A 27,182-nucleotide genomic window follows, 5' to 3' on the forward strand; every position below is an offset into this window, starting at 1 on the left:
GGTAGCTTCCTTTGTGTCAGGTGGGAGAGGCCTGTCTGTATAGAACTGTAGGATCAGAGCTCTAGTCCTAGATTTTTAGGTCTGGGTTTTACTGAGGGTGCTCAGCTATAATGGTGGTAAGGGACATGTAAGTGTCTAAAGGAATTTCTGTAACCTTTTTCCAGCATTGTTTGTTCCTTCTCACAAAAAGTTTGCTTGTTCTCTCTTGAAATGATTTCATTTTCCACTATGCCTAGGTTTTTTGACGTGTGCTAAATCTGATAGAACTGTGATTTGCACGGTAGTACAGTAAGTGTGCTATGCAGACATGGATGCTCGCAGAAATGCTGCACAGTAGTGCTGGAAGAGTGTGTGTCTGTGAACATAGCAGGCTTCTTCAGAAATACTTGTGCAAAAATAGTTACCTGTATAAATATCCAGAACGAACTGGTATTTGGATCAAGCTTTTTAAAGGAATGTTGACACCGAGGTCAGAAAAAAAAAAAGGTGTAAATCAACTTTTAACATGTAAAAGCAGCAGTTGTATGTGGAGGTGATTGGGGTTAACTCTAAGGCCAGGAACTTGACTTCATTTGATCTGTTTTTCAGGGTGCCAGAGAAACCTTTGAGAACTACTACAGGAAACAGAGAAGAAAACAGGCTAGACTGGTGCTTCAGCCCCCCTCAAATATGGTATGACTGCCTAATAGCTTTAGTGATCAAAGAGACTTTGCCTAATAAAGGAGCAGCACATTATCTCTGCACATATTGTTCTATGTGTGTGGTCTCTTGTTCCCAGTTGTACTGCCCTTCTTCGTTTTAAACTTTGTTCCCTTTTCTTTGTTGCAGCACGAAACTTTAGACGGCTACAGGAAGTATTTTAATCAAATTGTAGGGTAGGTATTCTTTTTATATACACATTCTCGAAATATGTGTGTGCTGTGTTATTGAATAGCACACACAAAAAAAGGAAATGTTGATCTTTCTGACAATTCTTTTTAGGAGCCAAAACAGGAAAAGTGTGGTTTGTGCTTCCTAAACATTTAAGAGGAGAGTCATATTTTACTGCACCCATAAACCGTGCTGTGTCACTCGTGCAGGCTTTCTAAAGACTGAACAGTTATTGTGCACTGCTTGCAAATTTCACAGTGAGTTCAAGAGAGTAAACATGTTTTGTGCACGGTGTATGTCAACTTGCTGCTATAATGAGATGAATAGGCCAATCTGATTGAATTATGCAGATGTTGTAATCCTCTTGATTATAGTTCTTTGATATCCCATTCCTTGCCTCGCTCAGGAAAGGATGTTTGCTGGTGTGATCATTCAGCCTCTATTCCTGTGGCTTAAAAAATGAGTTAGTTACTGCTGCAAACTACAGTCTAGCAACAGTCTTCCAAAAAATGGCCTGAATTTGAGTGAAGAGAAGATAAGGCTGCTGCCCCTGAAAAGATGGGATACGCTGGAGAAATGTAATCAACCAGGATTGAATGTAAATCACAGCATGCATTTATATCCATCTGAGCAGCAAACATTAGTAAAATGTACACTGATAGCATCCTGACACTGATTTGTAATACCTTAATGGGCTTCCTCCACTGAGCAGGTATTTTTATATAATCTAGGGTTTCTGTCTTGAGCTTTTTTAATGGATTGCACGTCACTTATTACTCCTTGTTCTGATTTGGCAAAAATATTTGGTAACTAGAGATTGGAGTGGATTGATTGCCCTCTAGAGGGATAATTCAAATTAGGGGGGAAACCTAGTGATATAGTAATGTGGCTAGGAGTTATGCCTCCATATTAATAATAAAAAAAGATACTTTGTATCTGTAGATTTCCTTTCATTTTAGGATTTCAAAGTGTTGTAAGACTGTCCTTATTTTAGCCATGAACAATACTTTATGGTGGTTATAAACAGATAAACGGGGATTTATAATGAAGATATTAATTAATTGATGTAGCAACATGAATAATGCAATGTGTTTAGACCATCTGGGGTCCGATCCTGCAAGGTGCTGTGCACTTTAGCCTCAGTCAAAAAAAGTACTAAAACATGCTTAATTTTAAGGACATGAATAGTCCTGTTGACTTCAGCGGCTGATGGACAGCGTGCCTGGAGCAGTTGGAACAGGTTAAAGCTGAAGATGCTAGCTTTGCTTCTGGTTTAAATATATGGACTCTTCTGTGTGACTTGTTTAGGGAATCCATTTCTTGGGAACAATGCCCCTGTCTTCTGTCATGGAGCCAGAATAATTGTCTTATAAAAAATGTGAAATTCTAAATTGACTAAGCAATGCCTAAGGGGAACATAAGTCTACATACATGTGAAAAGTATAAACACCAGAGAAGAAGAAATATTTGAGGTGAAACACTGAGGTAATAAAAAATGAAGGAAAAACTAACATGAGCTAAAAGTCAGGAAAACTTCCTGACGATGTGAGATCTCTTATCTTCTCAAGGGACTGGGTGGAGACCTCCACGCTTTCAGCTTTTAAAAGCAGACTGGACAAGACATTTAATAAATGTGCTATAGAGCACAGTCCTAGATGGGCCAAGAGATAGGGCTGGATGATGTAACAGGTCACTTCTAGGTCTAACTCTTATGCTTCTGTGATTAAAAATTCCTACAATTGGAAATATCCCATTTACTGAAATACCTGATTCTTATTCCATATGCTGATACCCAGTTTACTTTATTTAGCACTGCTTTAAAAAAAAAAAACCTGTCAGTTCTGAGGCAGGGTAGTTGGCACAGATTTGAAAGCCAGAGACTAAACAAATGCATGGATTGAGTTTATAAATGCAGGAAAATGAGCAAGAAGGCAAGTTGCTGCTGATTAGTTCCCTCCACTCCCATAATTCTGCTGTCCTTCCCTTTCCTTTCATGCAGAACAGGGCATCTTCCCAAAGACTCTTTCCTCCACTGCAGCATAACTGATCACAAGGCAGCCATTGGTCAGTAGGAAAGATTATAGGAAGTGTTTGCTTTCTGACAACTGTGTTGTGGGGTGTGTTGGATTTTGGTGACATTATTTTAAACCTGTCTCCTTGACACATACTTTAAATTTGATGTTTACCAGTTTACTTGCTGCTAGCAACAAATTAAAGCTTAGTTTCAAAACGTCAGTGGGGTTTTATAGCTGTCTATCGCCTGGTGTTTATTTCTGTGCACGTAGTCAGAATTGGGCAGCAGATTGCTTTTCTTGTGGGGGCGGGGTGGATGAGAGTTTTGCTAGTTTTGCGTGTGTCAGTTGCATGTGTTTGTAAAACCATGTTGATGTCATAGGGACTCTACCATCTGACAGCTGTGCCTTCTCCTTTGTTAGCTTTTTTGTAGTTGAAGATCACATCTTACATACGACCCAGGGCTTGGTCAATAGAGCCTATATTGATGAACTGTGGGAAATGGCTCTGTCAAAAACTATTGCCGCGCTAAGAACACATTCAGTAAGTAAAAGCAACAGATTCATTATCTTTGCAACAACAGGTAAACAATCTGAGTCTTTAGGGGTTAGATTTTTATTTTGGTGTTTCTTGCCTGTGTTCTTTTTTTTAAAAAAAAATATACTACATATCTACCTATATACTGATAAGGCTTTATTCAGCTCTCATGGCTCTGGATAGTCCAGATCATCCTGCACTGCGCTCTCCTCTGTTTGGGGGACTGAAAATAGTAAATACTGGCTCTCGCTTCCATTTCTCCATTATTTGGTCGACCATTTTTGGAATGCACCGGTAGGGGGAGTTTACTTGTTCTCTGTCATTGGAGTAATGTGTTTTGTATGGAGTAATGTATTTTAAACTGAAACATGGATATTTTGGTGTTCCATTGAAGTAAATGCCAGTGAAAGACACACAATAGGGTTAAATATCATACATTTTAATGACAAATAAGTAGATTTTCTTCCCTATGTTACAATGTCTTGGATGAGTAAAACTGAAAGTATTTTTTAAAAATTATTTTCACCACTTAGGTGAGCACAAACGATGTTACAAAATGGTGGTTTGGTTTTGCCAATGTAGATGGGACTAATTCATGTTATAAACATGTTAAGGGAACCCATGCTACAGACCTGGTGTTCAGATATACCCAAATAGTTGAGCATCTGCAGATGTTTCCCATGTGTCTCTGGTTTTCCATAGTGTGGCAGCTCTGTTGACTGGAGATACACTTTGCTGGCTGGCTCCATTTGTGCCATAAGGAAGGGGATATGTAGAGAGAAAAATAGACCCAAACATTTCTATCATAAAGCTGTACTCTTTTAATCAGGGGTTTCTGGTGGCGCAGTGTAAACCATGAGAGCAAAACAAATTAAAACACTTCAATTTTTTAAAATTTCAATAACTTTACTAACATGACAAGTGTTGCCCAATTAAACATATGAAGTGTCTGATAGGAATAGTTTTTACAACAATCATGCAGTTTTACATAGTCATTCAGCATTTATATTACAGTCATCATCAAATTATCTTGGCACCAAACACTTATTTTGGTGACAGCATAACGACCCAGCATGTCCATCCTATATTATCATTCATCTCTGATTTGGTGGGAGGCTGTCGCATTAGTGAGCCTGTTACATCTCTGTCCTTTCGGCCAGGATTATGCTTGGATTTTCTTCTTTGCTTTTGAGTGGGACACCTTTTATCATTTCTGAGAGTAGTAGGGAACTGTCTTTCTTTCCTACTTTGTTTTTTGGGCAGTGAATTGGGAAATGTTTCTTTGTCTGTCACATTGATTAACGGAGTCATTCCTCTTTGTTTCCAATGGACTTGAAATCTCTCAGTTTCTTTTTTCCAGTTTAGGATCACTGATTATATATTTGGTAAGAGTCTGTTTGAAATTTTGCATATTTCTCTTTAGTAGGGTTGTCCGCTAATATAAAGATTATGTGCAAAGAGGATGTATGACCTAATTTGTGATTTTGATCAGCTGTTCCCAGTAGGCTTGTGTATCTTTCTGACTAGAGTCTTGAGCTGTAGTAATTGTTTATATCATGGTATGAACGTTAATATTGCTGACACCTAGGCATGCAATGTGTTTTCCTCATGTTGCCAGAACCCTCTAGTTAAAAATGAAATCTTAATATTCAGAATTTGGGGTATTTTCTGTTTTACAAGACCTGGTTAACATTAGACACAATGTAATTAACAATTTTATTCAGTAATAGATAACACTCAGTGTCTTTGATCTGTCAGTGCACTGCTTTTGCACCTTTTCCCTTCTCAATCTCCTGATAAATACAGTAACTTCTTGGTACTTTTAAAGACATCTTGCTGGGGTATCTACACAGCAACTGAAATCCTTGTGTGTCTTATAGAGCTTTTGATTGCACCATGTTCTGGAATGGGATAATGTTTCAGTATTTCTGTATTCTGTGACAATGTATCATGATATGACTGCTCACGCTCTATAATAAAAGGCTATTAAAAGCCTACCAATAATAAAGGCTGAATCAAGTGTCTATATATTATTACACAAAATGAAGGCTTACAGAAGAGTATGTATAGATGTTTTTTCTATTTGTAGCAATTAAAACTTTTTTTCAATTTCCCCCCCCTTTTTTTAGTCTTACTGTTCTGACCCAAATCTGGTATTAGACTTGAAGAACCTCATAGTTCTGTTTGCAGATACACTCCAGGTATGTGACTGTCAGACACTAATGTACATCTCATTAAACATCTGTAGTGCTCGTGAAAGATGTCAGCCATTTAAACTGGCTGATGGGCACTGCTTCACCATGTCACTTCTGTTTCTTTATCTAGTGGTGTGTGAATTCAGGTGCCAGACTGATAGCCCTGGAGCCTGACACTCTGTTTGCACAGCGCAGTTAATCTGTGGGCAGTGGCCCACTCTGCCTTACCCACGTGATTGGTCCACCTGGACCCAAAGAGGCCACCTCTAGGGTTCAAAGTAGGCCCTTGGCCTTTCTGCTGAGACTGCCTACGAGTGTGTTGAATGTGACAGGGCTTTTTGTGATGTCCACACCTGTCCCTTAGGAACCAGACCTGTGAAAAAGAGAAGAACATACAATCGTTACTGATCTAGTCTGGATTTGAACTGGCTGCCTGGAGTTTAGTACACAGGTACTAAATCCCTGAGCCATGCAGTCCTCACATCAGATTAAATTTGATGATTGTCATGGAAGTGTAGAATTTACTCCCTTTTTTTTGGGGGGGGAGGGGCGGTGGGGAGTAAATCCCAGTGTTAGCATTTCTTACTGAATGTAGGTGCTTGCGTTTCTCAATGCAGGGGTATGGTTTCCCTGTAAACCAGCTGTTTGACATGCTACTGGAAATCAGAGACCAATATAGTGAGACTCTGCTAAAGAAATGGTCAGGAGTTTTCAGGTAAGAAGCCTTTTATACATGGTGGTAAGACTTTACTTGGAGAGATATTTTATATACAGGCTAAAATGTTTTGGTTTTTTTTATTTAAAGGGACACTAACAGCATGCTTATGTCTAAAATTTGGCTTATGTTAAACTTGCTATAACTTGGTGCAGCCTATCCACCTTGGGAAAGGGAGAGGAAATACCAACATAGCTGCAAACAAAGCTGGGCAACCAACCTTGGCTAGAGGAGGGTTTGGAGCAGGGCACAGGCTGAGACTGGGGCTGGGGCATGGCACAGGCTGGAGCAGGAGCAGTCTGTCAGAACTACCAACTAGCAGGGAACATTCCCAACAAGGTAGTGATGTTGAGGAAACTGGAGTTGCTGCTTTCATTTGGAGCCTATATACCTGACTTGGGGTCACCTGGTCAGATTTTTGCTTGTGGATCGACTGGGCCCTTAGGCCTCGCAGGTAATTTTCTCAAGTGACTCATCAGGCTCAGAACATTCATCACAGTACCCTCCTCCCTCCCTCCCAACCCCTAAAAAAGACGCCTACCTGGCATCCTCAGACCTGGTTTTTTGGGGTGTGACTGAGGGACTTCTCGAACTAAGGCAGATGCATGTATTTTGTTGGCCAGCTCCCAGGAGCAATCAGCTGGACCATAACTCTCCCAATCAACAAGGTAAGTGAGATCCCCTCGATGAACTTAGGAGTCCAAGATCTTTACCAGTTACTCCTCATGTCCCTGGACTAAAATGGATGGAGGGGCAATTGAACTCATCCAGGAAAGGTGTTGTCAATATGCTTTTTCAGCCAGGAGATGTGGAATACCGGTCATATTTTCATCCTTTTGGGCAATTGGAGTTCAAAGGCTACAGGTTTAATCTGCTGGATGACCCACAGTTGGCCAAGGTATCAGTAATCCACTTTTCATGAAGTTTGGCTAGAACCAAAGTGCTGTGTGGAGAGCCATACTTCATCCCCAACCGTGATTGAGGGATTGCCTGCCTACAGAGGTCAGTGTAGTGTTCGTAATCCTTTTTGGCTGATTCTAGATGGGCTTTCAACTCCTCTTGGATGCAGTGGAGGTGTTCAGCTAGGTTGGAGACTGTGGGACTTGTGGCATGGATGGATAAAATTGTTGGTAGAAACCATAGTTGGTGTAAAAATGACTCTGGTGGGTTGATCTGTGGTCAGAGTTGTTGTACATGAATTCAGCAAAAGGAAGAAGCAAAACACAGTCATCCTGGTGGTAACTGATAAAGCAATGGTGGTATTGTTCAAGAATTTGGTTCACTCATTCCATTGGTCTGGGGGTGATAAGCCAAGGAGACATGCAGATCCACATCCAGGAGCTCAAACAACTCTCACCAGAAATGTGAAATGAACAGCAGTCTTTGATCAGATGTAAAGTTAGATGGTAGGCCATGGAGTTTCAAGGTATGGTTGTAAAACCGTTGCTGTGTTACCTCTACAGTGAGAATTTGAAGGCATGGCACAAAAGGTGACTTTTTATAAGCAGGTCGACAATGACCAACAGTCATGTGGACCTGGGAATTGGGAAAATCAGTGATAAAATCCTTAGATATGGAAGACCAGGGTTGAGATGGAGTTGGCAGGGCAATTAGCACACCCAGGGGTTTGCCCCAGGGAGTCTTTGTTCTAGCACACACGTCACAGGAGTTGATGATGTAGGGCTCGATGAACAAATGCAGTTTTGGCCACAGAAATTTCAAGACACCAGCCTCATTATTTTCCAGTGACTGAAGTGGCCAATTGGGGTGAATCCTGACATAGCCAGAGTATTGCTAGGCATGGTTGATCTTCAGGGATATACATCTAGTCTTTGTACAAGAGGATCCCATTGTTGACTGAGCATTTAGAGTCAGGAGCTAGGCCTGAATCAGTCAACATAAGTTTTGCCTCAAATGGATTGGAGGGATAGAAGGGACTTCACGAGAGACTGCAAGCTGTTGTCATTACTACATTGGCAAAATGGCAGGGTTTCAAGATAGTGGCAGGTTCTAGAGCCCCATCTCCTTTGTCCCAGTACTGCCCCATATGAAACCATGCATTGGGTTTATCATTCCTGGCACCCAGATGATAGGTCAAGGTGAAGTTGAACCAGGAAAAAAAAAAGGTGGGGAACCAGTAGATCTGGTGTTGATTGAGAGCTTCCAAAGTTCACAGGAATTCTAGATTCTTGTGATGATACATACCTGGACTGGGAAACATGCGTCCTCCAGATGATGGTGCCATTCTTCAAAAGTCAGCTGTTCTTTGTCATTGATCTCATAGTTTTGATCCATGGGCATTAATTTTTGGGAATAAAACAAACAAGTAAGAAGCACACCCTGGGGCCCATGCCGCTGTGACAAAACTACCCTGATTGCATAATTGGAGGCATCTACTTCAACATCAGAGGGTTTTGCCAGGTTTGGTTGTAGAAAAATGTGTGCTGATGTACACTCTTCCTTTAATTGATCAAAGGCAGACTGGGCTTCCACTGTCCAAGCAAATATAGTATTTTTCTGGAGCAATTGGGGTCATCACCTTCGAAAACCCCTTGATGAATCTCTGGTAGAAGTTGGCAAACCGTGGGAAACACTAGATGTCATGGACATTTCTTGGGGCTGCTCAGTCCATGAGCATGGTGTCATGGATCCACAGAATCAGTGCTATGCCCTCAGCTTTGGAACCGTCTCTAGGAAGAATCCCTTCAGTGTTCCAGACCCCCTTGAGATCTCACTCTTCCTCCATGGTAAGCCATGCTGCTTCACGGCCTCTGTAGACTGGACCTCTGGGCCTTCAGCATTCCTGCTTCACACCGTGAGCTCTGTTCAGTGAGTCCAGCTGAGAAAGAGTCCTGGTAGAGACACATACACTCTTCAGGGGTTAATGCACCCCAGCAAGCATTTGCAGTGACACTCAAACAGCTTTGTCAATGCAGGAGGGTTTTAGTCAACTGAAACACAGCATGGGAAGTCCTGAGGTCAGCACAGAGAAATGAAGGTCAAAGCAAAGGCTATTCTGGTCCTGAGCCCAGCCAAGCTGTAGTGTTCAAGCTGTGTGGGTCTCTGTCTGACAGCCTTGGTCAGTTCCCAGATGAGAGCCCCAACTCCTTCCAGCAGCCAGCTCTTATTCCCCTTCTTACACCTTCCCAGTCCTTTGTTCTCTAGCTGGGGAATTATGCTCGGCTTCCCTGAGGAGAGTGGGGGAAATCAATATCCCTGCAGGTTGTTGGTTGCTAGGTGTCAATGTCCTAGTGATTGGATCTGCCATTGTCTTCTCAGATGCTCCATTCATACAGGGACTAAGGCACAGATAGCTAGACAACATTCATACCTATGGCTCTTAGGAGCAAACAGTCCTTGTCCACCCACTGGGAAATAATGCAGCATATAGGGGAAACTGAGGAATACACAGCATTCATAAAAATATTACAGAAAATTCCCACTTCGTCACAAATGGACAGTCTTTGAGGATCCATACCTATTCTGTCAGGGAAAATGATATGTAGCCTAAGAAGTCAACAGAACTGTGGTCAAACTCAGTTCTCAGGTTTCCCTTACAGGCTGTTTGCTCAGAGGTGCGTGAGTACCAGGAGGATATGATGATCGTGGCGGGCTTGATTTTTCTGAGAAGGCGAGATTACCACAAATTGGTCTTACAACACTTCTAAAAATGTCATTGACAAAGTGCTGGAACATGGCTGGGGCATTGGAGAGATCGAAAGGCAAAACTAGGTACTCAAAATGACCATAAGGTGTGAAATGCAATTTTCCATTTGTTGCCCCCCCATATGTGGACTAGATTGCAAGTGGCACTAAGTCAAGCTTGATAAATACCTCAACAGAATCTACCCTTTCCAACAAAGGCAAGGTTTCTTGATAGGTTTCAGAGTAGCAGCCATGTTAGTCTGTATTCACAAAAGAAAAGGAGTACTTGTGGCACCTTAGAGACTAATGAAGTGAGCTGTAGCTCATGAAAGCTTATGCTCAGATAAATTTGTTAGTCTCTAAGGTGCCACAAGTACTCCTTTTCTTTTGTTCTTGATAGTGATTCTGTACAGTACAGGTAGTCTACACAAAGACGCAAGGAGCTGTCCTTGTTTTTAAATGAACAAAACGGAGGCTCCAGCAGGAGGCATGGAAGGACAAATGAATTTTTTTGCTAGATTCTCATCCAGGTATTCTCATAAGGCCCTGAGTTCTGGTTCCAGTAAGGGTAAAATCCATCCAAATGGAATTCTGACCCTAGCTAGGTCACAGAGTCTATGCAGGGTAAGATGTCAGCATTTCTTTGGTCAAATACGTCAATAAAATCGTGGTGTTTTGCAAGCATTAGTGAACTGTTGCTTCCTTGAATCTGTTGAACACAGAAGGCCATGGCCTTTTCCATGCCCCTTTTTGTTTTCTGGGCACCCGACGTGGCTAGGCACAGTTGCTGGCAGTGCACCGGACCCTCGCCAGAACGCGGGATTTGGGATCCATGCGCAGTACTGCGTTATAGCGGGGACCCCGTCAAAATGAATTGCAGTTAAAGTAATTATGGCTGCGACCGCATTATATGCGAATTCACGCTATATAGACGCACGTTCTAGCAAGGGTCCTCAGTAGCTTGACTTGAATCATATCTATTGTGTCTTGCAAGATATGTTTGGATCATGCACTGAGAGCCAGGGAATGCAGAGCACGATGGAATTGAAATTGAACTGCAGAATTTCCATATGGTTTTGGAGTTTGAGCTGGAGGAATGCGGTTTGATGTGTGACTGGACCTGAGAACAGCATGCTGCCATCAGTTGACTCCACTCGGTCTGAGGTGATACTGCCACATTGGGATTCTTCCACACTGGCCAACCCTGCATCCATAAAATTACTAGAAGCCCTGGAATTCAGTATCACGAACTGGGTGCAGCTCACCTCAGGTGTAGTCAGGATGCAGAGATGGAGCAAGACCTGCAGATGTGGAAAGTGGCGGTTTGCGGCTGCCAAGATACATGACGGCAGAAGAGAGGGCTTGTGCGGAACACTCGATTCCATGGTTACGTAAAGCTGTGACCCCTCTAATGGGGCTGGATTTGGTCATTTCCCAGATTTGCCAAAGGCCTGGGTTTACTGGGGCACTCAGTGGCAAAGGAGCTTTGTCCATCCAGTAGAGGCAAAGACTGTTTCACCCATGTAGTGCCTTCATGTTGCATCAGTCTGCACAGGCTCTGGCTTTGGAGCAGTTCATGCGGATGGCCATAATGGAGCAGGGCTTTGCTGAGGTTGCAGGCATGCCATCTTTTCTTGGAGTCACTGAGATGACTCTTGATCCAATGCAAAATTTAATACGAATACAGAATAGTGGGGGTTTGACCTAGACCAGTTCATCTTCTACATCATCATTCAGACCTTGGCAGAAATGGTAGATCTGGCCTGCCTCATTCCTTGATGTATCAGCAACCAGACACTGAAAGGAGACGGCATGTGGCGGGACAGGCCAATGGCCTTGTTTGAGAAACTGCAAGGCAGCTTCAGCAATACGAGTGCTATTCGGATCATCAAATGGGACCAAAATGGTATGAGATTAATTCACTGAAATTAGTAAGGATCAGGCTTGCCTGTTCCAGAAATGGCGAGGCCCATTCTAGGGCTTCACTGATCAATAAACTGAGAAGTCCCACCTTGGTCTGATCATCAGGATACATTGCAGAATGCATCCAATACAAAAAGCAGCTTTGGTTAATAACAGCACAGAACTTCTGGCATCTGCAATCAAATCTTTCTGGCAGTGGAACCTTTGGGCCATGTCCCAGAGGGACTGTTGCCGGCAGTACTGGATCTGCTGGGATTTGGGAGCAGAGGGAATTGTTTTCCTGTTGCAGTTGGGTAAGTTGACCCTGAAGGTTGCGGACCAACTGCCAGGGGTTTCCATTTTGGTCATTCGAGGTGAGCACGTCGGGGAGCAGTCTGCTCAAAGGGTCAGCACACCTGGGCGACCTGCCATGGCTTGAGCAGGAATAGATGAAGGCTAGAGCAGGAGTGGAGATAGGCACAGGTTGAAACGGGCAGGAACAGGTTGGCAGGGAGCAGTCTGTCAGAACTACCAACAAAGTAGCCACATGGAGCGGACTGGAGTGACTGCTTTCATTAGGAGCCAGTATACCTGCATGGTGGTCACCTGGTTAGAGCCTTGCTTGTGGTTTGGTTGGGCTCTTAGGCCTTGCAGATAATTATCTCAAATGACTCATCAGTCTCAGAGCGCTCATCACGAGTGATATCCATGTGATACATTCACTTATGCTACTACTTTGACCACCTAAAATACATGGTATGTCTTCCTTGCAGAGTTAACTTGGGTGATTGGCACTCAGGCCTGAGCACTGGGATAGTCTAACCTGGGTGTGAATCAGCCACACTTCAAAGCCAGACCCGAGCGGCTGTGTCTTCACTCGTGCTGCACTCACCTCTGTGATGTCAGGGCTTCTGGAGACACATCCCATGGTTCTTTGTGCTGCAATGAGCTGAGCTGCTCTGTAGCCTTTTTGTCAGTGAATCCTGGGAAAAGGTATCTGCCCTTCTGGGCTCGTGGGGGGAACTGTAGGAAGGCGTTGGAGGTTCATCAGCACTCAAGTGATTTAGCCTGGGTCCTCACTGTAAAGTGGGCAGGTTACTAACCCAAGTGAAAACCCCAGATGAGTCAGTTAGCTCAGACTGAAAGCACTACTAATTCGGATCAGAGGTCTTTGTTTATGGAAAGGATTGGGGTTAGAGGCAACACCTGGGTAAGAGTAGCACTCCTAGCCGTTTTAGCTTAAAGAGCCACAAGCCTGGTCTGTCACCTATTTCTCACCTGGAAATGCTCTGTACTGCTATAACTGCTATGCTAGACCTTTGTGAATGCCAGGGACCCTTCATATTGGCTCTTACGCTGGGTTTCTGGACAGGTCTGCTCCTGGTAGTAACATTATTTCTCTGTGCAAGAAGAGTTACTGTAACTGTTCTCTTATATTTTACAGAAATATACTTGATTCTGATAATTACAGTCCTATACCCGTAGCTAATGAAGAACTTTATAAGAAGATAATAGGACAGTTTCCATTCCAGGATCCAGAGCTGGAAAAGGTAAGGAAGCCTCTAAAAGGGGACCCTGTTGGGATACCCTTAAGAAAATAGTTACTAACAACACCAAAGATTATTAAAATGGAAATAATTTTTAAAAAATCACGTGTATTTTTCATGGTTTACCTTTTCCGGGCTTAGGCGAAGAGAGCAGACTTGTCAGTATCTAGTCAATTTCACTTTTGGATCATTGTGCTAGCAGAGTTCTGCAATGTTATAATGTCTTCTGCGATTTCCACAGTATGCATCCGATGAAGTGAGCTGTAGCTCACGAAAGCTCATGCTCAAATAAATTGGTTAGTCTCTAAGGTGCCACAAGTCCTCCTTTTCTTTTTGCGAATACAGACTAACACGGCTGTTACTCTGAAACATGGGAGTGTTTGTTTTTTAAAAGTTTGTTTCCATCGGAATTTCATTTTGATTTTATGGAAGTGTTTCTATTGACTTGGTTTATTTTAATTTCTTCAGAATTTTAAAATATAACGATACCTTCAGTTTTGTAAAAGCTTGGTCTTCACAAAACTCTAAAAATAGGGCCAAACTTGACCTGAACAGTGTCACAGTGTCTCTTTAAACCATGCTTGGCTTGCGCTCAGCCTCTGGCAAATGTATGCTCCCGGCCTGGTGAGTGTAATTACAAACTGGGTTGCAGGGGGAAGGAGTTCAATCCAAGTTAGGTGTTTGGGCATTAATTCCCCCCTTCCCATTCCCCATCTGTTTGGCATCCAGTTTCTTCACCATTGTGCTCTGGACCCTTGGGCCCTGTCTAGGCTATGGCTGAAGCCAAGCTAGTAAGAGTCTGATTTGAAGGACGTGACCTCTGCTTCCTCCCTGCTATTGATGTTGTAAGCCAGTGCCTGCCTGAGGCAGAAACAGTAAGAGGTGACAGAGAACAAAATGTCTTGTGCCGTGCATGGTGGTAAATCAACATTGAGGAGTCTTCCAGTATTTTCTTTTTATGAATAAGGGAGCTGGTAATGGGTATGAGTGAGGTGTTTCTCTGACTATTCCCTTCTATGACAGGTTTCAGAGTAACAGCCGTGTTAGTCTGTATTCGTAAAAAGAAAAGGAGTACTTGTGGCACCTTAGAGACTAACCAGTTTATTTGAGCATGAGCTTTCGTGAGCTACAGCTCACTTCATCCCTTCTAGCTGCAGTTTTCTCTCCAGGCCCAATACAATGCTATTTGTGAGTGATTATCTGGTCCTTCACTTGGCTGAAACAGTTGTATAACACACAATAAATGCTGGCTTGTTGTTTCATTGCATAACCTGGCTGAATATTAGAATTGATTTGAAAGCATGGAGCTGGAAAGCAGCTACTCTAGATTTTGCTGGGAGTGGTGCTTTTCCCTGTTAAATTTCTGCTGTTGTCCTTATTTTAATTCTTTTCTGTATTTTACAGCAACCGTTTCCAAAGAAGTTCCCCTTTTCTGAGTTTGTGCCTAAAGTTTACAATCAGATTAAAGAATTCATCTATGCCTGTCTAAAGTTCTCAGAAGATCTTCATCTGAGGTACAGTATGCAATACTGATGATTGTTCATGTAAATATGATAACTTTGCAATTTATATAGCTCCTTTCACTGCAGGGTGTCAAAACACTTCATAAACATTCATTTTCTCCTTTATCCTCCATGGCAGTACTAATATTTGGGGGTAGTCCCTTCTTGCCAGAGGTGGTACACTCCTTTGTAGTGGAGTGATATCCCATTCATATAAGGGGCTTGCCAGCTCTTGAAGAACAGCTGTGGCTGTTTCCAGCTGGTGGAGAGCGCAGAATCTTGCCAGCTGCATAAAAAAATCAGAGGACTAGGGTCTGTTCCCTCTGTGATTCCTCTGAGTTCTTCATACAGCACAGCTGAGCCCAGCCATCCCTGACAAAGGTAATGATGGTCTTTTGCCCACCAGAGCAAAGGCTGGTGGGACTTCATAGTGTGGGCATAGCATGGCAATCTCACATAGGCCTCCCTGGAGCGCCTCCAGAGAAGGTTCTGGAACAGCTGTTGTCAAGCGCTAACTGTTAAGGGATCCTCCTTCCGAGATTACTCCAATGGTAGGAAGTGTAGGCAGTATGTGGCCTCCAACAGGTCTCTTCCCCTACTTCAAGAACTCAAGGATAAGCTAGGCACTACCCCGCTGGGTCCACCCAGTGTTCTTGGGCCCCTCTTGGACCCAAGGTCATGTCACAACACAAGGGCCTACCTCCTGAAAACTCTGCCTTCCCAAGCCTCTCGCTTACTCTCCTCCAGGGGACACCCTCCCATACCTACAGAGTTGACCAGCTAGCTTCCTCCTCTGACTCGTTTCCCCTTTTTTTGTTTCCACCACTCACCCTCCGTGCTCTCCAAAGAAGCTTATAATGACAAGCGCTGTGCTATCAAAACCAGAAGTGTGTGTCACCATCTTGGTCCAGCAGCTCATGTACACAATGAGAGAATAGCAGCAAGTCCTCCACCCCCTTTCCTGCCCATCAGCGTCACCTAGGGCAGCATATACCAGGGCATGTCCATGCTCACCCGTTCCTTTTCCCTTAATTAAGCTGTACATCCAGCAGCCTCTCCTCCCCTCCCCTTTCCAGTTTGGAAAAGGTACTTGCTAACAGATCCACTCAGCAAAGAGAGTCTGCTCTAAAGCATATCTCGGAAACATTAGGTATCACCGTCCAGGGATCTAGCTACTCAACCTGTTCAACTAGGGCAGTGCTTATATAGACAGCCGTCATGGAGACTGAGTACAGGACTCCAAAGCTAAAAGCTTGGGCCTCTATCATGTGAGCTAACGGAGAAACTTCTCTAGCTGGTAACTTGAGTAAACTCATATGAATTACATGAAACCATCTTAGAGAAGAACTTTCAGAGTTTCACCTGGCTTTGGTGAGCCAACAAGCACCTTATACATAGGGTCTGACATCACCAAAAAGATTCAAAATTCTCCACCTTCTGGAGGGAGGAGCTATACCCAAGAGTCTAGATTTGCAGAAAGTGTCTCAGTGAATGAAAAAAAAAAAAAAGTCAAATAGGAGAAGTTTCCCATTCAAGCCTCCCAGCACCCCAGTGAGGAAGGTAAGTAGTAGTTATGTCAATTCTAAACTAAGACCAGAGTGATCAAGAAACATGCCCAGGGTCACAAAATGTTACAGTTCCAGAGTCAGGAATAAAACTCCACCCCATAGTTCTCTGATCTAACTACTGGATCACATGCACTCTAAGCTGAATACTCAGTTGCTGTCAGAACATGTTTTCCTTGAGCTCTGTGGTTTTGGAAGACTCGACTTCTCCCCAACAAATTGTGTCTCCGTTTTTTTCCATGGGATTTTATAAATAAACAAATGAAATTTGAATCTATTTTTTTAAATATCCTACAAAATTTCTTTGTTTACTATCCTTCCTCCCTGCCCAGGTGCCTTGATGCTATTTACACAAGTGTTTTTGTGTCTGTGGAAGCCTGGAGAACAATTATACAACCTAGTAATTATAAGTTGGGCCATGCTTACGCACAGTAATATATTTAACTTGCAGAAGGTGCATAAATAAATGGTGAATTCTCACTGGAAGGGCAAGAAAGGGTTCCTTCTTCCCTAATGCCTGTGTACAGTACACAGGTAGCTAGGTGCTATACAGTATGTGGATGTTTCTGATCTTTGCAGCTTCAAGTACGGGGCACTGCTGGAGGCTGGATATCACACCAGTGGGCTGATCTTTTTACAACAGTGCTATTGGGGATGCCTGCAGGCTAAGCTTTTCCAGAGTCTGTAGAATGCTCTGTAGGGATGGAATGGCTGTCTTTTTTGGTCTGGACTTCAGTTCCTGGAGAAATCACCATTCTCTCTGTGTCCTGTTATGGAAGCTAAGATCCAGTGGCTGCCTTCTGATGGTCAGTCCCAGAGTTTAATCATCTCATGGCAGGATGATCTTATTGGTGGGCCCCACAGGTGTTAACCTGTGGGTTGCCATTAAATATTTAGGCTTCTGAAGCTAGCTTGCCCTCTGCTCTTTTTGTAAAATTGTCCTGTTTCACAGAGCTATCGGATTCATTTAACTCCTCCAGTGGTGCTTCCTTGGAGGAGTGCAGCTAAGTGCTTTGTGCTCGTAACCATTACCGAGATGATTAGGTTTGTCAGAGAATGGAAGAAAGTGTTCTCCTGGGTACCACCTCAGGGACTCCCCATGCACAAGTTATTAAAATTCCTTTCAACTTCGGAGTTTTCATCCTTTTTTGTGCAGGGTGCGTTTGGGCAAGGGGAAAAGAGTGGAGCTGTTGTGTTTTTTCCATCCAAACATACTGAATATTTCTCTGAAAACCCCTGTTGACACTTTCTTCATTTCACTCTGACAGTTTGAATGAGTTTTTATTAGGAAGTTTGGCTGCAAAGCCAGCAGCAAGTTTTCTTTCTTTCTCTTTCTTCCTCGGTTGTCATTTACCTTGCACCCTGGAGTGATTGGGGTCAGGCTGTCAATCACAGCAGGCATGAAGGTCATGGCTACTGTTATGGGATATGGGACATCACCTATCATTAACATAGACAGTTCTCTTAAGTACTCAACAGTCTTTTCCTGAAGAATAAACCCTGTGGCAGAAAACATGAGTCATATATTTTTAATTATTATTCTAAACCAGCTCCTTGTATTTGTTGGACAGAAATATTCTCCTTTATAATGAGGTGATTATGAAAGATGTTTAAAATATTTAAAGACCTGTCTTATTTTCAACCGCTTTTGTGGGTGTGCACATTTTTTGTTTTGCTTTATTATTTCAATTTAAAACTTTGTTTTAAAATATTTCTTCATTGGGATGAATCTGAGGCATATTTTAGAGATTCTTCTCTAGTAAGTTAAGAACATAAGAACGGCCAGACTGAGTCAGACCAAAGGTCCATCCAGCCCAGTGTCCTGTCTGCCAACAGTGGCCAATGCCAGGTGCCCCAGAGGGAGTGAACCTAATAGGTAATGATCAAGTGATCTCCACCCTCTGACAAACAGAGGCTAGGGACACCATTCCTTACCCATCCTGGCTAGTAGCCATTAATGGACTTAGCCTCCATGAATGTATTCAGTTCTCTTTTAAACCCTGTTATAGTCCTAGCCTTCACAACCTCCTCAGGCAAGGAGTTCCACAGGTTGACTGTGCGCTGTGTGAAGAAGAGCTTCCTTTTATTTGTTTTAAACCTGCTGCCCAGTAATTTCATTGGGTGGCCCCTAGTTCTTATATTATGGGAACAAGTAAATAACTTTTCTTTATTCACTTTCTCCACACCACTCATGATTTTATAGACCTCTATCATATCCCCCCTTAGTCTCCTCTTTTCCAAGCTGAAAAGTCCTAGTCTCTTTAGTCTCTCTTCATATGGGACCCGTTCCAAACCCCTAATCATTTTAGTTGCCCTTTTCTGAACCTTTTCTAGTTTCTAGTTGCCAGTATAAGTTGTCTTAAAAAATTTCCACTGGTTTAAAAGATGTCACCAATTCTATTGGAATTTCCCATTTTAAAGATATTCCTTATCTTTGGAACCAATATAATTTTTCAGACAGGTGGAAACCTTTAAATATGTCAACCTGTTATCTAACGGGACTTTGATTTTGCAAACATAGGGCCCAATCTCTGCAGACATGTAGGGGGCAATTTTTAAAGTGCCCAAGCGGCTTAGGAGCACAAATCACATTGACGTTATGGGGCTTGAGCTTCTAAATCATGCAGTGCTTGTCTACACTGCCGCCTAAGTCGATGTAAGTTATGTCACTAACTAAGGTGAAAAACCCATCTCCCTGAGTGATATAACTTACATCGACTTAAATCGGCATCTACACTGTGCTATGGCAGCAGGAGACGCTCTCCTGCTTACATAGCTTCCACCTCTCATTGAGGTGGAATAATTACATCAACAGGAGAACGCTCTCCCCTCGATTTAATGCGTCTTCACCAGACGTGCTAAATCAGCACTACTGCATCAGCGGTACCAATTTAGCACGGTAGTGACAACAAGCCCCTAGTCTCTTTTGAAAATCCCGTTCTTAAGCAGCAGGGTAACTTTACTCATATGTATAGCCCCACTGAAATCAGTGTTACTCATGTGCTTAAGTGCTTTTAAGATCTGACCAATATGGAGAACAATACAAGAAATAATCCATTTTCATAGAATCATAGAATATCAGGGTTAGAAGGGCCCTCAGGAGGTCATCTAGTCCAACCCCCTGCTCAAAGCAGGACCAATCCCCAATTTTTGCCCCAAATCCCTAAATGGCCCCCTCAAGGATTGAGCTCACAACCCTGGGTTTAGCAGGCCAATGCTCAAACCACTGAGCTATTCCTCCCCCCATAGCATTGCATCTAGCCGAGGAGTCCGTATTATTTCGGTCTATAAGTCTGTTTCCAAGTACACTTTTAATACGTGAACACATCGCACTGTCGGAAAAGGGAGAAAAAGAGCAAATACTACCATGTTGGGCACTAATATAAAAGCCTAAGATGTTCTGTAGCTGGAACTCAACTGAGACCAAACTTTAAAAAAAAAAAAAAACACAAATATATAAATATTACAAATACAGAGGCCTTCCCCTGAGGAGTTTAGCTATAAAGAAAAACAGGGCAAATTTTGTATTCCAGGTGACTCGCACACTTGTCTCATTCCTAGATAAGTAGGGCTGGGCATGGCTGGTCAGGAGGGAATCCTATTGGTGGGGTAGTATGGAAATCCTGTACTGCCGCCTTTCTGCTTACTGCCTGTGCCTGGATTTACCCGCTCTGGGAATAAACAGAGGCCTCCAGGGTTACCAGCACTGCAATCGCTCAGAACTAAAAGGAAAATATGCTGAATATCTCTATTAGCCAGGGTCACTTAGCACTTACCCACCCTAAAAATGAACGGGGTGTGTGTGATGCCTCCAGATGCCATTCTGCAACTGAGCCACTTTGAGATGCCACTGTGGTTGGTGCAGTGTAAGAGCCTGAATAGAATAGAAACCCTACTTGAATTTGGAGTCTACCCACAAGGGAGTCATGTAAATGGATCTTGTATAGCATGTGGAATATTTTAATAGTGTTATTACTAATAATAGACTCTTATTTCTGTGGGGCTCAAAACCCAAAGGTCTTCCAGCAACCTTAACCAAAATATAACTAAAACTGAAGTATTCAAACAGGCAATGTTGCCAACTATCTAAATGACAGAGTTTCGAAATTGTACCATATTCCATACTAATAACCCATCACTTACCTTATTTGTGTCACAAATTGATGAATTCATGCATCAAAGGAGGAACTGGAGCCAGACAGCATAATATTAGGGGACTGAAAAAGAAAGAGCGGTTAGTTTTGAAATGCTTTGAAGATGTAAAGCACTGTGTAAGTGCTAAGCATTGGTAGTAAGAATTAGTTGTTTATGTACTAAAGGCTTTTGTTGAAATGTCATTGCTGGCTTTAAGGGTGAAGTTAGTGATGATACTAAACCATCCATTTTCAAAGCATTTTGTCATATTCCAGTTAGCTCGAGGAAAGTGGTGTAACGACCCTCTTGCAGAAAGTATCATCCTTGCCAAAGCATTGTGAATGTGCTGCTAGGATCATAGTTTCAACGATCCCAAGGCCAGGAGGGACCATTGTGATTGTCTAGTCTGACCTCCGGCATAACAACAGGCCAGAGAACTTCCCCAAAATATTTTTTGAACAGAGCATATTTTTATAAAAACCATCCAGTCTTGATTTAAAAATTGCCAGTGTTGGAAAATGCGCCATGACCCTTGGTAAATTGTTCCATTGATTAATTATCTTCACTGTTAAAAAATTGTGCCTTATTTCCAGTCTCCATTTGTCTAGCTTCAACTTACAACCACTGGATCTTGTTAAACCTTTGTTAGATTGAAAAGGCCATTATCAAATATTAGTTCCCCGTGTAGGTACTTACAGACTATGGTCAGGTTGCCCCTTAACCTTCTCTTTGTTACACTTAAGGATATCAATCTGTTTAGCTTATCACTATAAGGTGTGTTATCGAATCCTTTAATCATTCTCATTCCTTTTCTCTGAATCTTCTCCAATTTATCGAAATCCTTTTGGGACATATACGCGTAGAGATGATGCCCAAATTGCTGGACCCCTAAATCCTGATGACAGGGCCATATTTTAACTAAATAATGAACTTTCGTATAGTGCACAACCTACATGTTGGCTAAGTTGTTTAAATAATAAAAGTGGGTGTAATTAATTTTAAAAAGGGCTTTTCCCCATCCTCACCTTCTCTAGCTAGAACTCCTAAAACAGCAAAACAGGCTGTGTTCGAAGTAAACAGAAAACCGACCCTGTCATCCAAATTCTTTACAGTATTTACTCTGGCAAAATATTCTCATATCAATACAGTTTCCACTAATCACAAGCCTACAGAATGGCCTCCATGCAGGTTTCCAGAAGACATCTGCTGTGCAAAGCAACAAGAACAGAGGTGTGGGAAGTTCGCTCTCCTGCTTGCATGCAAGTTGAGCAGCTCATGTCTAGTCATAACATGGCCCCTTGTTTGCAGGGATTCAGCCAGGTGACTCTAATGGGAGCTCACGGGCAAGAAGCCCTCTCTAAAATCTCATTTCTACCAGCTTGCCACCCACCTCTACCCTCAACTTGCATTCAGTGATTAAAAAATAGGAGAAATTAATGCTGGAACCAACAAGAAGCTGCCTAACTTCAGCAATCGAAATGAGATGGTTTTTATGTCACCCTCAGCCCTTCAAGCTATATGCTGTACTCTCTACTGCAGAACTGGAATTAATTTGCAAACTGGACACCATTAAATTAGGCTTGAATAAAGACTGGGAGTGGATGAGTCATTACACAAACTAAAAACTATTTCTCCATGCTAATTTTTCTCCTACTGTTACTCTCACCTTCTTGTCAACTGTTCGAAATGGGCCATCCTGATTATCACTACAAAATTTTTTTTCTCCTGCTGATAATAGCCCACCTTAATTGATTAGTGTCATTAGAGTTGGTATGGCAACCCCCATTTTTTCATGTTCTCTGTGTCTGTCTGTCTATCTATCTATCTACTGTATTTTCCACTGCATGCATCTGATGAAGTGGATTTTAGCCCACGAAAGCTTATGCCCAAATAAATTTGGTAGTCTCTAAGGTGCCACAAGTACTTCTCGTTCTTTTTTCTCTTATCAGTGTGTAAAGAGCCTGTCACACCTACAAAACCTAAAAACTAAGAGGCAGATTTCATGATTACTTTGTGTAATTCACCAGAGGGACAAAGGGCTCATGGTCAAAACATTGCTGCAGACTTATGTAGATTGTTGACCAGTTTTTCAACCCTTCTGAATGTGGTTTTTCACCTCTCTCCCCCCAATCTCTGCAAGCCCTTCTCCATGCGTAGTGTCCCCTCTGGTCTGCTCTGACACTGAAGACCAGCTGTGCATCCCACTGCTGCCAGGAAAGTTTTAGGGGGAGGGATAGCTCGGTGGTTTGAGCATTGGCCTGCTAACCCAGGGTTGTGAGTTCAATCCTTGAGGGGGCCATTTAGGGATTTGGGGCAAAAATTGGGGATTGGTCCTGCTTTGAGCAGGGGGTTGGACTAGATGACCTCCTGAGGTCCCTTCCAACCCTGATATTCTATGATTCTATGGTAACAGGATGGGCAGGGATGGTGTCCCTAGCCTCTGTTTGCCAGAAGCTGAGAAAGGATGACAGGGGATGGATCACTTGATGATTACCTGTTCTGGTCATTCCCTCTGGAGCATCTGGCATTGGCCACTGTCAGAAGACAGGATACTGGGCTAGATGGACCTTTGATCTGACCCAGTATGGCCATTCTTATGTTCTTATTAACATGGGATATCATAATAAAGAAAGCTGGTGATCCTCTGTACCAACAGTTAACTTTGTATTGTGTAATGTAGTGGCTTTATTTAACCCCTCTGCTTTTACCATTTGTGAATTTTCCCTGGGGTGGCTCATATTACGATAGTTATATTTAATCTTTATATTGTGTGGTGTACAGAACCACAAGTAGCTTTGGATGGGAGGAGATGGGGAACACTTTATAAAATAAAATGTACATCTGTGACAGAGGATCCAAGCATACTACAAAGAACCAGAGATAGAGATGGACCTGAAACAAGAAGTTGGTGTCCAGATCCAAATGTCCCTAGGGTTTTGGTTCTGTCCCGTCTCTAACAAACCCAAAGTACAACATAATAAAAATCAAATAAAGCTAGAAGGAGTTGAGGAATCAGAGCAAGTGTGCCAGGCAGGGACACACGTTGAGGCTTCAGCTAGTAGTGTTTAGTTTAAAATGGAACTTAGCAACTGTCATCAAGAGTCAATTCCTGTAAGGTACTGACTGTTCAGTGCTCCCGTAGAAGTCAGTAGCAGATAAAGGTGCTCAGCACCTGGCAGGATCAGTGCCCAAAAGCGCAGATACTGATTGGTATTAACCAGAAGAGATAAAATGGTTACCGGTGCAGAGGTGGTCAGCCTGCAGTGACAAGGCAGTGTGTTGGTGGGTACAGGTATTGGAGAGTGGCTTTTGTGAGCAAAGATACTTATGCTAGCTTTCTTTCCTTCTTGGGGAAGATAAATAAGAACAGAGTCTCCTTTATCTCACTGAAATAAGAGCAGCTGTGCACAAAAATTACATCATTTGGATTGGGAGTTCTGGGATGGGAGGAGGCCTGCTGGGCCCATCAGCTTCTACTGCCAGCACAGGCTTCAGTGAGCTGACATGCTCGATAGCGGAGTACAGAGCAAGGCTACCTAGCTCACAAGTGGACGGAGATAACTTGAAGGCTTTCTTTTGTTTACCATGTCATTTTCTGCTCTGTAATCTCTCCATTTGTCAGGTAAAATAGGGTAAGGAGCCAAAGGTCACAGGGTTGATTTACCAGGAGCCCTAAAGTTATTAATGTTTCTGAACCTTCCAGTTTGAGATTTTCTTCACCAGCAGCCGCCTGTCATCCTGCTCTCGGAGATAAAGGCCATGTTGTTTCAGGCCTAATGTGATGCCGATGATAGATCAAAGGAGCCAACATTTCAGTCACTTTCCAAAACCTACTTCAAAAAGAAAAGATTACACCTAACTGGAGTGTGGGGGGAGGGAGAACAGGACTTCTTGGGAGGGGAGCTTCCCAGCAGCAGTTAAAGTGACCTGCAAAGTGGGGATATTCTTTAATAGCCTTCATATCCCTCTGGTATATTGAAAACACCCACTTAAAAATAAAGCCCAAAGCATACGGACACCATTAAAGTGAATGGGCTTTATCAATGTTATGTGTTATAATGGAGTTGTATTAATTTATAAGTGGGTCTGGTTCAGCAAAAATATATGGGTCAGATTTTTCAAAGTAAGCATTTTGTGTGTATAATGACCCCCCCAATCCCATCATCGATAATCAGCAAGGTTTGAAAAGGGGACCTTCAGCACCAAAGACCTCTATCACTTGAACTAAAGGATAGAGAACAGCCAGTTAGCAGTAACAGGCTGTTCTCTTCTAGTGGGCCAGCCACTGCGGTTGGGTGCACCACACACTTTGCCAGTGAGTTACATATATACCCTGGTATGCTTGCAGATCAGATTTGCATTTGTGAAAAGACCTGACTTGCACAAGCATATCAGATATTAGTACATGTAAGCTTAGGCACACCCAACTCTGTGTGTGGGGTTTGTACATGGCCCGCTTTGAAAGTCGAGCCCTATCGCTCTGTTTCTTGACCCATTACAAAGTCCGTCGTTTTAGAAACAAATGTACTTCTGCCCAGCACAGACCTAGCATCAATCGCTTTGGTGCAAGTTTAGGTAAAATGCTGATATTGGGAATAATGGAGAACTTTATGCGCTGCAATTGAAAGGGCTGCTGCAGTATGGAGGCTGGATGTCTCTCTAATGAGAGGGTTAAAGAAATGGAAAGGTTTCTGCAGCTCTGTTGGAGCAATGGAGTCAGGACATGTTCCCTGATTGCCCCTCTGTCTATGGAACTGACAGGGCTCAAGAAGACAGTGGAGGATGGGGATTGTTGGGGATCTGAGCAACCAGCTCTGTTGAGAGTGGGCAGCTGGGTAGAGGGACTCTAGTCCCCCACAATCCTGGACTCCTCTGTTTCTCACCATGGTATGATCGCTGTTCTGTGAATTGCTGTCACCTGCTACGCTTCCAGGCTCTGCAGAGTACACAGAGGAGAGTTGATATTGCCTCCAGCAATTTTAGCTCTCCACAGCTTCTCCTCAGATCACAGCCTTGGGCAGGGGGAAGCATTTCTGCTTAGCCACGGTCTCCCTTCTGCCTGCAGCTTTCTCAGTAGGTTTACTCTACCCTGCTTTACTTGGGTGTGGGAAGGAAGCATTGACCCCAATAGGAGAAGAACCAGTTCTAGGGACATTCTCCTAACCACCTGTGGAAATGCACTGTGCTGGCATGTTGTCACTTGTATGACGTGAATTGCACGAAAAACAAGCATAGTAGAAAGCATTGGGGAAAAATCTGTTTTTATTTATATTAATACTTATCCAGATATTAAGAAGCTTCACAAAACGTAATACCTATAGTTTAAAAATAAATAAATATAGACACACGTGGCACTATTGTAGGGGTGGACATGGGTACCAAGCAGTGCTAACTACCCACAGTTCCCATTTGAAATGGGAGCTGGGGGTAATCAGCACCCTTGCCAATCAGGTGCTGAAGTGAGAGGATGGTCGGTCCAGGCAAGAGGGTGTTAGCCTGGGATTCAGGAGACTTGAGTTAAATTCCCTGCTCTTCCACAGACTCCTGATGTGACACTGGACAAGTCTCTTAATCTGTATCTGTCTCTCCTGTACAATGGTGATAGCACTTCTCTATCTCACAGGGAGTGTTGTGAGGGTAAAGATTGTGAGGTGCTCAGATGCTGTGGCGCTGGGGGCCTTGGATTTTTCTCCTGCTTCAAAGAATTGCGCAAATTACTTTTTGAACTCTGTTTTTCAGCTCCACAGAGGTTGACGACATGATTCGAAAATCAACCAACTTGCTGCTGACTCGAATGCTGAGTAACTGTCTGCAGAATGTTATTAAGAGGAGAAACACAGGGCTGACAGAGGTAAGGAGCTCAGTTCCCAGAGCAAATCTAGTCATGGCGGGAGAATGTGTCCCATCATCTAATGTTTGTAGTTCCATTTCAGCTTTCTAGGACACGTCTTTAAAATATAGCAATGGGACCATTATTGTAACCTTAGGTTCTTGGAGAACAATGGGGAGCTACTGCTTATTGCTGTAATAATTAGTAAGCACTTTATGCTCAGAGAGGAATTTCTCTGCTGCTTTCTCAGTTGTCATTGTCTATCATTTGATGGCCTGTATTCCTTGAATGTTTATAATTCTAGAACACATTTGTATGCTGGCTATTATATTCCTTGTTATAGGAATGAAAAATTTAAATAAGGTAAAACAAATGGCTATCGTTTGTATTACAGCCACAAGTCAGAACTCCAGTGAGTGAATTTGGCAGCATTGTGCTAAAAGCCAGACAAACATGGAGTATAAAAGGCGGTCTCTGCTCCCAGGGCGCATTTCTTTCCAGATATTTAGAAATAACTTCCCAAACTGTAGGAAAGATGAGGTTTATGGCAGTTACAAAATGTTTGTGAGCCAGCGATTTTATGCTCGTGTACACTGGATTAGTGTCTGACATTTCTATAAATGTGTGTCAACTAAAATTTTAAATCTATTTAATGTGAGTAGATGATAAACTAACTGAGACATGTACAAGTCTTTGTACTGTGCCTAGGCTAATGAATCCTAGTGAG

General features: G+C 42.8%; 1 protein-coding gene across 7 annotated transcripts in view; it reads left to right on the forward strand.

The window, feature by feature from the left end:
* The window catches only part of EXOC6B (exocyst complex component 6B), a 448,390-nt gene that overhangs the window by 245,168 nt on the left and 176,040 nt on the right, over window positions 1-27,182 (forward strand). For all 7 annotated transcript variants that reach the window (XM_037898400.2, XM_037898402.2, XM_037898398.2 and 4 more), the window contains exons 9-16: window positions 589-672; window positions 829-875; window positions 3,306-3,426; window positions 5,550-5,621; window positions 6,233-6,330; window positions 13,322-13,427; window positions 14,829-14,938; window positions 26,365-26,476. In XM_037898400.2, the coding sequence (XP_037754328.1) occupies window positions 589-672; window positions 829-875; window positions 3,306-3,426; window positions 5,550-5,621; window positions 6,233-6,330; window positions 13,322-13,427; window positions 14,829-14,938; window positions 26,365-26,476 (750 nt within the window). The remainder of the gene's footprint in view (window positions 1-588; window positions 673-828; window positions 876-3,305; window positions 3,427-5,549; window positions 5,622-6,232; window positions 6,331-13,321; window positions 13,428-14,828; window positions 14,939-26,364; window positions 26,477-27,182) is intronic.

The sequence above is a fragment of the Chelonia mydas genome, chromosome 4 (genome assembly GCF_015237465.2).
Source record: "Chelonia mydas isolate rCheMyd1 chromosome 4, rCheMyd1.pri.v2, whole genome shotgun sequence".
Lineage (NCBI taxonomy): Eukaryota > Metazoa > Chordata > Testudines > Cheloniidae > Chelonia > Chelonia mydas.